At 35.0% G+C, this 13545-nt stretch overlaps 2 protein-coding genes and 1 long non-coding RNA gene across 5 annotated transcripts in view; 1 reads left to right on the top strand and 2 right to left on the bottom strand.

The window, feature by feature from the left end:
- Positions 1–13545, bottom strand: part of LOC138403241 (uncharacterized) — a 251882-nt gene that overhangs the window by 23217 nt on the left and 215120 nt on the right. The window lies entirely within an intron of this gene.
- LOC117988107 (probable E3 ubiquitin-protein ligase RNF144A) overlaps positions 1–13545 on the bottom strand; it is a 197743-nt gene that overhangs the window by 77790 nt on the left and 106408 nt on the right. For 2 of the 3 annotated variants that reach the window (XM_034975209.2, XM_034975210.2), the window contains one exon: positions 4142–12878. In XM_034975209.2, coding sequence (XP_034831100.1) covers positions 12767–12878 — 112 coding nt within the window. In that variant the 3' untranslated portion in view covers positions 4142–12766. Of the gene's footprint in view, positions 1–4141; positions 12879–13545 lie in introns of those variants that run through there. The other variant, XR_011237517.1, reaches the window with a different exon arrangement.
- Positions 1489–3081, top strand: LOC117988578 (transmembrane protein 223). The gene is made up of 2 exons (XM_034975738.2): positions 1489–1975; positions 2513–3081. The coding sequence occupies exons 1-2, from the start codon at positions 1594–1596 to the stop codon at positions 2803–2805; spliced, it is 675 nt and encodes a 224-aa protein (XP_034831629.1). The 5' UTR covers positions 1489–1593; the 3' UTR covers positions 2806–3081.

Here is a 13545-nt window from a genome sequence, read left to right as displayed (position 1 = left end):
TTTTGCAGGATAAATCAAAAACTATGATTCATAAAAATAAATAGGTAATGTGTTTTAGAATCCACAGGCGAAGCCCTTTCATATGATACCCCACTTGATATAGTTACCTTACTTTGATAATTGAAAATACTAATATTCGTTCATGACCACATTTTTTTTGTGTGATGTGACCACAAATTCACAGTTTTCAGATTTTTTCCCCTAAAGCCAGGTATAAGACTCTAAGTCAACGGGAAGTACCCTGTAGGTTTCTTGACAGACAGACAGACAAACAGACAGACAACAAAGTGATCCTATAAGGGTTCCGCTTTTCCTTTTGAGGTACGGAACCCTAAAAATTATGATTAACGTGCAGAGTATACTCAAATAAATAATATCATGAATATTTTGACTGAAAAGCACTCACGTTGCGAAACAAGCTCTAAATGTTAAATCTGCTGTACAGCAAGTCTATACACGATTAAACATGCACGTCGCAGGACGACTCTGACGTACGTCCGCCCGCGCTATTCACTGTCTATCTGCACGACGTTGGCGGTGGTGGGGGCGCTCGCTGGATGCGAAATTGGTCGTGCACATCCAGCAAACAATTAATAATAATTATCGACATACGTCTGGCATATTTACGGTCTTTTTAACCGACTTCAAAAAAAGGAGGAGGTTCTCAATTCGTCGGAATCTTTTTTTTTTTTTTTTTATGTATGTTCCCCGATTACTCGAAAACGCCTAGACCGATTTTGAAAATTCTTTTTTTGTTTGAAAGGGTATACTTCAAAGTTGGTCCCATTTCAATTTGGTGAAGATCTGATGAACATCTTCGAAGATAGATACTGGAACTCCTCAACGGATAAGAGTAAATTGCTCGCGATCAGTGTAATAGCTTAGTAAACAGTAGACTTTTAACCAGTCATAGCATAATTCCATGGGGCCACTAAAAATTGTGAAATAAAAAATTTTTACAAAAAAATAAAAACCGACTTCGTTACACAAACACTAAAAATTGAAAAATAATTTAATTTATTACCGAATATATTATGTATACAAGAGTTAATATAGTTCCATAATAATATTTTTTTGGGTCGGTGCCAATGAGGTGCCATGGTGGAGTCCCATAAAAATATGAAGTCTAGACGATTCGCGCAGCTAAAGCTAATTGGCACCGGCACCAAAAAGTATTATTATGGAACTATATTAACTCTTGTATACATAATATATTCGGTAATAAATTAAATTATTGCATCGTGCATTGTGCATGGCCTTGGCGGGACTGTACAGCAAGATGGACCGTGTGTAAAGCGCTGTAGTTGTCTCTTGTTGTCTATGATTATTAGGTCCCAATCTAGACTATCAACCACCCAAGTCGCATTCGTCGCCCTCGATTTGGGCCGTCTATTGTCTATGGTTTTGAAAACTTGACACTTGACAGATTGGGAAAATCAAAAATGTTTTCTGTGATTGTCATTCCATTGTCATTGGCGAACTCTTGGCGAATGATTGTTTTGAAAAAAAGTTGAGGTTATGTTGTGGACTGTGGTTATGATTTCGAAACAGTCGAAACATTAGAAAGAAAAATAATTAGAACAGCTGTTAATAATGTCCTTTTTATCTTACGCGTCAATAGTTTTAAAAAGGGCCGCTACATTACGATATCCATTGAAGAGGAACTGTGTTAAAATTAATAATAGCGCGACTTTTAGTTCAGCAGTAACGAAAACAATTCATGATGTTAACACAAATGTAACAAAAGATGTAATACTATTTAAATACGAAAATCCAAAATTTTATATGTATATGAATATATTTGCCGTCGTCCAGTATATGTTTTGGACGTATTTGGGTATGTTCGCCTTACAAAATCTAAGAGATGCACCAGTGGATAAATCAGCGATTTCCGAATATACTCCTTGGTACAGAAAAATAAATTTGGGTGAAAATAAGTACAGAAATACTCTAGGAGCTGTAGCAGTTGTTATTGGTAATCAATTTTAGTGTTTCGCACAATATTTACTTGAATTAAAAACTAGGCTAATTAAGTAGATTGAATTTTACCTTACTTAAAGCCTATACTCAACGATATGCCCATTACTGAGCACGAATCTCTCCTCAGAATAAGAAGGGCTTACGTCATAGTGTACAATGCTGGCCAAGCGCAGATTTCTGAGAAAGAACATTGTGGAGAACTCTTGCATGTAAGTTTCCTCATGATGTTTTCCTTCACTGTCAGTGCTAGTGATATTTCATCATAATCATTAACCGATAAACGTCCACAGCTGGACATAGGTCTCTAGGGACTTTCACACACGCCACAGTCTTGCGCCCCCTGCATCCAGCGGCTCCCTGCGACTCATCTGATGTTGTCCGTCCACCTGAGTGACTCTGAGCTTTCTTATGAGGCCCATAGCTAGCGACCATGTCTCGAACCCATATGTCATCATGCACACTCACAGAACAAAATTTAATTGTTTAAAATTCAATTTAAACACTTTGTTTTAAATACTTATTTCTTTTGCAGGATTTGGTTCCTTAGCCATGATATGGATGTACACCCTCAAATCAGTGCGCTACCTAATCCTAAACAAAGGAGGCCAACATCTAACTTTCATCACATACTCACCCTTTGGGAACAATAGAATGATGAAGGTACCTATTGAATTTGTATGTTGCAAGGAAAGTCGCAAGCTGGCTAAAGTTCAGCTACCTTTGAAGGTGAAAAACACAGCAATGCATTATATGCTAGACATGAGGGGAGAGTTCAAGAATCCCTTGCTTTTTGATTGTACGGCCGGTTTGAAGAGAACATGGTAATCTTAAGTGTTTCAGTACTTGATAAAAGTCAGTTAAAAAAAACACAGCATTTCATTTCTAAGTAAAATATTTTTATTTTACTTGAACTGTTTTGATGGGTGAAGCACCTAACAAGAGCTAGTTAAATTGCTAAAGATTGTCAAAATCCGAATGGATTTAGTCATTAATTTCATTAATGTAATGTATATAAATTATTATTAGTGTTAGATAGTACTTGTACAATATTTTATGTAATCTTATTAAGCTTAATAGTTTGGTAATAAAATGCCTATGGTATGTGTTGTTTTTCTTATCTATTAGTTGATTTCTTTATACTAATGATTTGAGACTCATTGTTTTGAACAATCGTCATACTTGGTACATAGTACGAAGCCATTACAGTACCTACATCATTTATTTTTATATTCACGTGCGTGCCCGACAGCCTGCATGAATGAGGAGCTACACAAAGCTACCGACCGAGCTATCGCGGTTGCGGCTTTTTGGGCTGCCCATATTTGAGGTGACCGTCGACTTGAGAAGAAGAATATTCATTAAGAATTGGGTATTTTCTACTTTTGAATTTGTTAAATAGTATTACTTTATTATAAACTAGGATAACAATAATGACGTACCTACGCTGAAAAAATATTAAAATCCAACAACGATTTACAATGTTACAGGCATTTTAATTTTAGAGTATCCTCTTCTATCCCTTTCTCGTAAAACGAAAATTTGCGTGAAACCGCACGAAGCTACTATGGCATTAGTAAGGTGTGACGTCAAAATGCTGTATCGCTATCTCTGTTTACTCAGAAATATTTAAATGCTTATAACTTTTTTGTTATTTGGTCGATTTAATTAGTTTTTTCAGTTTACATCATTATTTTTATCCTAGTTTATAATAAAGTAATAAAAAAATTGGAGTCAAATACCCAATTCAGAAAAATCCAATGTTCATAAATTATAGCCTTCGATAATCCCTCTCTCAATTGGTGAAAACTGTATATGAAAATCCATATAGTTTGAGATTAGCCCAAACAAACACAAACTCAGTGTGACTGGGTATTAATCTATACTAATATCATAAATGCGAAAGTGTCTCTGTCTGTCTGCTAGCCTTTCACGGCCCATCTGTTCAACCGATTTTGACAAAATTTGGTACAGATATAGCTTGCATCCCGGGGAAGGACATAGGCTACTTTTTATCCCGGAAAATCAAAGTGTTCCCACGGAATTTTAAACACCTAAATCCACGCGGACGAAGTCGCGGGATCTTCTAGTTTATAATATGTAGTGAAGTATCTTTGAGACTTCTAGCTTTTAAGAACAGGATATAAAAATAAATCAAAGATAGTTTATTCGAAAAATCTTTATTATTACGTAATTAGATTAACTAAAAGTTTATTCTGAGTCAACACAAAAACAAACAAGAAGTTACATATAATTTATAACAAAAATAAATTTTCTCTTCATTTTATTTACAAGTGCGTTCACGTCAGACAAATCATACAATTTTTTAATTTCTGTTAAAAGAAAGATTAAAATTTTGCACAGCGAATATCCGCAGATCTGCCATTAGTACAACACATGTAGCTATGTTTGTTATTATTCTCTATTGCATACTTACAAATATATTGTTATCTTGCTTACACTGTCAGCAGCACAAATACATTTGTAATTATAAGAAAGAGAGAAAGATACATGTTAATTTACAGACTTGCTTTATCTTCAGCACAATTTAGTGAATTAAGAAAAAATTGTGAAGAATCTATTTACATCTCATTCAGAAAAAAAAACAGTTCTGAATGTATACAAAGTGTATCTAATTTTCAATAAAGTTCAATAAAGTTTTTACAAAACAAAAAATACAATGACAACCTTTCAAAATATATATATATATTTACTATCATTTATGTTATATCGACGAGTGATAACTTATTAAGAAACTATTCATTGCTTACCATTTATCCTATACTACAGACAATTTCCGATTAATTCTACAAAATGCTTCAACTAGCTTGCTACAACAAGCTACTGAGGAGCGATGGAATTCAGAATGGAATCAGTTTTGATACAAAAATCTATTTATATGTTATTTCGTTATGAAAGATAGATTATTTAATGAGAAAATTGATGCATACAATAATTATACTTAATGTATATGCTTACTGAGAATTCAAATACTAACGCTTACACCGCTACTATTATTTAAAACACTGATTTTATCATTGTGATTTTAAATTTTAATTTACAAATTCAGAAGACAGCCCCTTAAAAGTCGAAAATAAAAGTCAAAAAAATTTAAGCCAGCTGTCCATCGGTCCTCATTCTATTAAGTACAATTATTAATCCTTATTTACAATAAATTAATATTTTGTTACTCTTCTACCAATAAATTAAGATTAAAGGGCTCTCGCGTGAGCGGACATAAGAAATGCAGTGCTTTTTTAGCTTTGATGGTTTTTAGCAAAGAGAAAAAGCGCTTTTTTCAGTTTTAAAAATATTTCGATACTTTAAAACTTAATTTTTTTCTAAAATTTTCTCAAAAACATTAGGTAATCGTAGAGAATATTATATTCAAACATCGTAAAAATATTCGTTAATAATTAATATTCAAATATTCTAACACCATCATAACGCATCGTCACCTTATTTTCATTGTTAAATTATTTAACATTGACCTTAGGTGATACGATCAACGATATTTCAAAACGTAAACCTACTCGATTATACTCGAATATACATATTATGTAGGTATATACTTATCCAAATACGAAGTTTGAATATTGTAGACTTCCTTGCTCGTAGAGACTACCTAACACATATTATATACTTACGCTGTTCCTACCTAGTTTCAATAATCATTATATTGGATATCCAAGTATTGTAACAATGATAGTGCAACGATGATTCAATACATATCAAGATATTCCTGGCTACGAAGTATGAATATCAGAATATTCTTACGATATTTGAATATATGATTACCAGTAACTTTATTGTGAAATTTCGCTATGGATCGAAACTTTTAATTTGCACGAGACTTAATTTTTATGACATCTAGAAATCACAGGTGATTTAAAAAAAAAAATATAGACTAATATAATATGCATTGTCTCTCACTGCATTGCAGTTACATTTATACACTCTTGACTTTTTGCTTCATCTGAAGCCATTAAAGGTGGAAATACACTTTTAACAATGTCCGACGCCACCACGGCGCGGCGCGTCAAGGGTGGTTGTAGTAGAGATAGTCAGCCCATGCTAGACCTTCGTTATTTTATAAAAGTTGAAAATTATCTGCGCATTGTCCCCAACACTGGACGGAACGGTTGTTCGGGTGTTTGTTTGGATCATGGTGGTTTGGGAGATAACAAGTAAGTAATAAAGGTGTAAAAATCTTAGGTACGTCAAAATAAATTCATATTTTTTCTTCTTCAGAAATCAGAAATCACGTCATGCATTGCCAGACACTTAAGTGTCGAGGCAACCTCCTGCCAAACACGCTTAAACTTTTAAACTTTAAACCTTTATTACCTGTTATCTCCCAAAGTCACCATGATCCAAACAAACATCCAAGCAACCATTCCTCCCAGTGTTGAGGACAATATGCAGATAAACTTTCAGTTTTTATAAAATAACGAAACTCGGCACGCACTGGCTCTTAGTCGATAGTGTGTGGGTTGCACAGTTTAGCGTCGCTCGTGAAAAATGTGTTTCCGCCCTAATACAGTGTTCAATAAAGTTACTAGAATGAAATCGCAGTTACAAACTTGTCAAAGAGACTTTCCCAGCTTCTTATTTCTCATTCCTGAGAGTCGCGATCCCATCCACTAATCACATAATAGTAGGTGTTTTCTTGGGATAATAATGCGGTCAGTTGCCAGGAAAAAATCTTGGTACTCTGCAAATTATTATTTGCAAATTTTTTTAGTGACTATTGCAAAGTAATTTTATTTTTTGATAATTTGTACTACTTCTTTTAGAATCAAAATGTAACTTTATCGATCACTGCAAAACATCGGACAGCATATCCATTACTACAAACTAAAAAATGCACGCCAGGCGCACTAAAGGTTCGGTCAAATTGAGGCGGATTCCGCGCCGGCGGCGGCGCGGCGGGGTGATTACGTATCTCGCTCTCAGACGTCCGGCTAGAGAGAGACAGCAAATGAACTATCGCATTGCTACTGCTGTCGCTACTGCAACGTTTTACGTCATTACCCCACCGATGCGATACGGGACGTAGAATCGTGAAATGTATGCAAGCGACTACTTGCGTCTGCAGACCAGAAGAACTGCGAGAATTTTGGCGTGCTTAATCGCGTCCCGTCCCGTGCGAAATGCATCCAAGTTTGACCCAAGCCTAAATCGTTTATTTTGTTTTTTTTTCTCAAATATAAAAATATACATAATCATCATCTTTCGGTTTACATTACGCACGAATGACTAACTTATGAAATACCTATGTTAAGTGATTTTTTTTAAAAACAAAAGCAACAATATATTGAATATTTAATCATTTTAGGGGTGATTCAGAATAATGCTGATTGCATGTTAAATCACGCGCATATTTTCAAATACTGAAAACGGGTCTTCAGATTTTCTGTGTAGCTGATGATTTTAGTTTCATAATATATTGAAAATTTCGAAAAATCCGGTCTTATTTCTACCTACATTATAAAGGTAGCCTCTGCGCAAAATTGAAGCTTTTTAGCAGCAGGTTTGGGATGGGTCGGTCAGTGAGTTAGGACTTTTCATTTTATATCTAATACTAACTTATTCCCGCGACTTTGTCCGCGTCGACTACACAAATTTTTAACCCCTATTTCACCCCCTTAGGGGATGAATTTTCAAAAATCCTGTCTTAGCAGATGCCTACGTAATAATAGCTATCTGCATGCAAAATTTCAGCCCGATCTGTCCAGTAGTTTGAGTTTGTAAATAAACCTGTGTTACTTTGAACCTATACTCGTATTTACAGAAAATTCCTTCATAATATTATTTGTTGAAAGTCGCGTTGGCTACATTTCCGCAACCCGTTTCTATATGTTTCAGCATTTAATCTGAATCATACCTAAAGTATAAGATAAAAAGAGCCAAATTTTGAAAGCTTTCAAACAAATTGTAGATTCAAGGCGATGCCTTTTGACTTATCTAGTTGTAAGATTTAACTAAAAAATGCCATTCAAAATTTGGTCTATTTCCCCTATTCGTTGTTGAGGGTATTTATATAGTATACTTAGTACGCGACAGGTTTTTTTATAATTTTATTTATTATGAAATCAAAATACAATTCAAAAAGCTCAGTCTAAAAACACCGAAAAAACCACAGAGGTTTGTCCTCAGTGCCTAGCTGCAACGCTTAGGTATTCACTAATTACTTAAGGAAATAATCCAGTTGTGAGAAAAACATAGGTAAGAGTAGAGATGTCAGATGTCAGTCGGGGTGGGGACCTCCCGCACAGCCCCCGCGCTAACCCGGTGCCATCTCGACCTGTCGCGTACTATATATGGATATTTTTTTTAGATTCACGCATCATTTATACTTTAGTTCCTCTTAGCTGACTTAAAAGATAAAACAAATCGCAGAAACTTTATCGGAGAAACGCGTAAACGACGCGATTTGCCCAGCGTTTTATAAACCGGCGGAAACCTTTTCCTTTGTTAGTTCGAAAGCATTACATACCGCCGTACTCAGAGTCGCTAATCGTCACTTAAGATTAAGTTAAAACGAGACAGATTTATGTGAGCGTTTTAACTTAAATTAGTGCTTGAAATCAAAATCATACTCGACTTATCTCACTCATCAGTCTCATACTCTTACATAAACATCAGTCAACATTTTCTCAATAAGTCGCTCTTATTAAAAACATATTAATATTAGAAATACGCAGAACTTCCCATTGAGCCTTTAACTTTTAAGCCATTGATGCTGCCCCCCGATTTGTAAGAAAAACGTATTTATAGTTATCGTAATCGTTAACAAATTCTGCACTTTGATTGGTTGATTCGCTGTTTACATTTTTTCACAGCCAATCAAAGGGCAGAATTTGTTGACGATTACGATAACGATGAATACGTTTTTCTTACACAATTGGGGGGCTGATTTGGTTGGACAATCTCTAAATTGACAGGTCTAATGGTGCGCTTACATGGGTAATTTTTAAGCGATTGTTACTCGCAACACGCATGGCTCAATCTGGAGGAATCGGGAGCAGTTATTTTGCATAACATTGCTGAAATTTTCGGGTATTGCTAGGCAAGTATCGCAGTAAATTGCTTCATGTGGTCGGGACGTCATAATAGACTAATTTGTCTGGAATTGCGGAATTTCAATCGCCCGTGTAAGCGGAGTCTCGCGCACTGTACTCTATTCGCGGAAAGAAGTTAATAGCCCTCTCTCTGTTACGTAATCAACATTTTCGAATTGAATTTCGAATGTTTTTTTTTTGTGTTTGTGATTGGTTGGTTAAAGTGGTAACGCCCACTGAGATTTTGTCTCTATCTATTAGTCCAAGTCCAAGACCATTGGACGCAAGCTAGACGTTAGTGCGCAACTGGACTAGGCGACTAAGTGCGCGATAGAATGAATAGTTTCATAGAGCATCTGCTCTAATGCGACAAGTAGTCTTGGACTTGTACTTTACTGACTTGGAAAAGGGTGTAACAGCAGTGCTATCTCTTTCAGCAGGAAACACTGTGACAAGGATAGCATTATATTATTTCCATGAGCATTACGTTAAGACCTGCCAATTTAGTTTAGAGATTTGTATACAACCAAATACGAACTGTTCATATTTATATCTGTTACATCAAAAAATACATGATATATATTTTTATTCTCAAAATTGAAACAATATTTAAGCCAATTTTAATTATCATAGTATTTATATCAGTATTTTATGTTACACACATTTATGGATTAATCGATATTTGATACCAAAACTAAATTTGTCTGTGTTTTGTTTTCTATTGTAGTTGTTACACATAAGACAAATTCTAATATCATGCTACAATTTATTATTAGTTTTAGTAATTCAGGATCGACACCTTCCAATAAATAATTTAAATAAGAACATTTTGTAGATTTGAAAATATTTTTTCTTGAATTTGTAATAAATGTCAAAAATACTGTCTATTTTGAAACTACCCACTTTAAGTCAACATTTTATGCTTTCACAGATCATTAAGTTCTTTACGGTATATGTATACTATTTTAAGAAATGCTAAGTTTTCTAATAATACCCACATATTTTTTCGATTTATTGTGAGTTATAATGAATTTAATTCGATTAGTCTATTAAGATCGATGAACTATCATTATTTTAACGATTAACGAAACTATTCTTAGGATAAACTTAGTTTTGTTGTATCGCTGAGTAAAATTTAGTTATTTTTGAAATTCTATCTAGCTTGGCCCATTTTGTCACATTGTTCTTTTAAGGCCTTTTAAAATAAAATTATCCAGATGAATGAAAATCAGCAAATCCCGTTTTTATATTGTGACTTATGAAGACATTTTTCACATTTCTTTTATTAATATCCTAATCTAGTCAGATAGACTATCGTTTTATACAACTCTACCCTTGAAATCAGGAAATTCCGTTATTTTATATTAAGCGCAAAATTGAGTCGTAAAAAGGTTTGCTCAAAACAACGCGTAAGTGGGTGGTGGGTACGCACTCATACAGGTTAAGTTAAGACCTATAAAGCATACTTTAACTTTGCTCAGACTTAGGACAGAGTTAAAACGAAACAGACTTAGGTATATCGCTAAATACTGTGTAGCGTTTTAACTCTGTCTCAAGTCTGAGCAAATCAAAGTACGCTCTATAGATCTCAGTCACAGACAAGTATGGTAGCAAACTCAGTCTAAGCTGAGATTTATAGAGCTTACTTTGCCTTTGACAGCGTCATATTGTTGACAAAAACCTGTCTCATTTTGACTGAGCTTGAACTGAAACTAAAATCTGAGCAAAGTCAAAGTAAGCTCTATAGATCTCAAAATTCTCAACCTTACCAGGCCAAATACAAGTTGAGCTGAATAGGCTAAGCGTTCTGTGTTAGTGCGTCTCTTATCGCGCGCAGGCCTTCCTGCTACTTCTCTATTTTGCGACTTTATGCAGCATTCGGACCTTTGCGACCGCGACCGACAACTGCGATCGGCAACAGCGACTCGTCGTTTAGTCGAAGTCGAGTCGTGAAGTCGTGCGATAAACTTGCTTAAAAACAAAGTTTAATCAACGTGTTGCTGAGTTGCCGTCAACATGTTGCTGGCATTACTGCATGTTGCAAAGCGACATCACTGCCTTAAAACACAACTTTATCGTTGTTTCAACAACGGTGTTGATAAACTGTTGCTCAATAAATGTTTACCATGAATAAGTGGCTTTAATTGTGCATTCCATACGTCAGTCAGGACACCTACAGATATTATGACGTGTTGAATCGGGTACTAACAAATTTCATGTTAATTTGCGATGATCGCGTAATCGCGTTTTATAGAACGACGCCTGCGTCGGTCAGGGCTGTATAGGTACATACTAATTAATAAACACAATATTATGTTACCACCTAGCACTGAACCGATCATAACAAAATCACAGAAATATATTTTGTATCCCTAGAAAATATAAAATATAAAATTTTATTCTACGCGAATGTAGTTTTGGGCATGAAGCTAGTAAAAAACAATAAACGTAAATTTTGGTCGCCAAAATCCGATTGCTACATATAACAGCTGTTCGGTTCATTGCATCTAAAGGGCAATCCAATTTAGCTCCTTTTATGAAATTCTATTTATTTATCATTTGTACGAAGATCTTAATATATATAAAAGCTACTGTAAGTCTTTTAAGGTCATTTTACAGTACGTATGGTAGTTTCTCGACATCCATTGAAGCTATTCTAGTAACTATAGCTAGCTTCTAAGATCATTTGTCTACTAGCTATAAAACACCTATAATATATGTACGTCATTACCTCGAATTATTTTTGAACAAAACTCCGTCTATATTCTGTCAGTTTGTACTCCCGTCATACGTCACATAAGTATCCGCTATTAAACACTATGGAAATGACGAATTATTTATTATTTGTTTAACATGGTCAGTTTTCAGTATCATTAACAATTACCAACATTGCTTCCGACTTTTAATTTTTACCGAATAGGCTAGGCTTTTTCGTACATTCGCAAACAGCATTAACACGTTAGCCCGCACTCGTCAAATTGTTTGAGCCAACGGGTAACGGCGAAATAATTGGTTTTACCGTTTACAAGCAATTTTTCAATGACATCAAATAGTACAAGTTTCAAATGTACCTTCAAAACGTTCTGGCAGTTTTATCATAGAAATAACCTTCACAAAATAGCATATTAAGAGTTAAACTGAACGCAGTACATCTACCTTTTTCTTTACATTTTTATATCCACATTCTATAACATTGAAACTTGAAAGTACATTCAAAAATTCACACCCAAACAATTCAAAGTTATTTAAACTTCATAGGTATGTTATGACGTCATACACTTTAAAAAAACTTTCATCTACCGTCAATTTTAAAATTAAAAAGTTCTTCCCAACAGGGGCCAAATTTTTTGGATTTGGATTGAACGTTATTAATGTGAAGCACATGTCTGCCGATAAAGTATATGTTTTAAGAAACAAAAGTGTTCCATGACAAACACGCCAGCATAATTTTACATCTGTTTTGGAAGAGCTTTATTCATTGAAGTACATTGCCACATATTTTTAATTATTTATTCGAACAACCACATATCAATCGTACAACCATTTTATCTAAAAAGTTCCAACTTCTTCTACAGTCAGTTCATCTACAGTCTACACGTTGTCCAATCTGAAGATTCTTCCAAACATTTGTACCTACTTTGTTTCAAACTTTTCGTATCGCAACGTGTACGCAAAAAGGTATCTTGTTACCTCGTGATAAAGTCCATTGTCTAAAAGCGTCGTCGTCAGTCGGAAAGGAACCTCGCCCTCGTCTCGTCGCCGTCGTCGTCCCGTCCCGGACTGATGCTTTCGATTTCGTCCACTTCTTCGAGATTTTTTGTGTTCGGATTGCAAAGTCTGGAACGTACAGGAATTTTGATTAGAGGACAAACAAAAAGCCTGTATAAAATTTTCTAGGTTGTCAATTATTGTCAACGGCAACCAACCAACCAACCAACGGCATTTTTGCTTTCAAAGTGTGAGGACTTGATTTGGTCTAAACAATTTTTTTTCAGAACATGATCGATTTTACAATTTTTATTTTTCCACTTGGAGTGGAGAGAGCTATGCTTGGAGTTTTTAAACGCGATCAAGTCAGAAATGAGGAGATCCGTAGCAGAATCGACATAGCTCAACGGGTTGCGAAGCTGAAGGGGCAATGGGAAGTGGCTGGATGAGGAAGGCTGAAGCCAGGAATCAGGATGAAGCGACGTGAGAGGAAGACCTATGTTCAACAGTGGACGCCAAAGACTAATATTATGATGATGATTCATCCTATTATCATTGACTTCTCTTATCCAACTTGAACTAATAATTATGGTACAGTTCGCACTAAATGACTTCTCACGCGCCATTTTAACTCTATGGGTCAACTGTCATGTCAAAAGTACAGTTCACTTTTAAAGTAAGCACTGAAATCGTACTTTCGACATGAAATTTGACACAAAGTTAAAATGGCGCGTGAGAAGTCATATTTTACGCATTATATTATTATTACTAGTGCGTCTAAGGACTTCGTCTGCGT

The sequence above is a fragment of the Maniola hyperantus genome, chromosome 14, assembly GCF_902806685.2.
Source record: "Maniola hyperantus chromosome 14, iAphHyp1.2, whole genome shotgun sequence".
Classification (NCBI taxonomy): domain Eukaryota; kingdom Metazoa; phylum Arthropoda; class Insecta; order Lepidoptera; family Nymphalidae; genus Maniola; species Maniola hyperantus.
Note: the sequence above shows the minus strand (reverse complement) of the source record. Positions and strands in the feature narration are given on the sequence as shown.

What these genes read in the sequence shown, in the direction of transcription:
- LOC117988578 (XM_034975738.2), top strand. Translation starts at nt 1,594, where the DNA reads ATGTCCTTTTTATCTTACGCGTCAATAGTTTTAAAAAGGGCCGCTACA. An exon ending in AGCTGTAGCAGTTGTTATTG is followed by an intron (nt 1,976 to 2,512) that starts GTAATCAATTTT and finishes TTTCTTTTGCAG; the next exon opens with GATTTGGTTCCTTAGCCATG.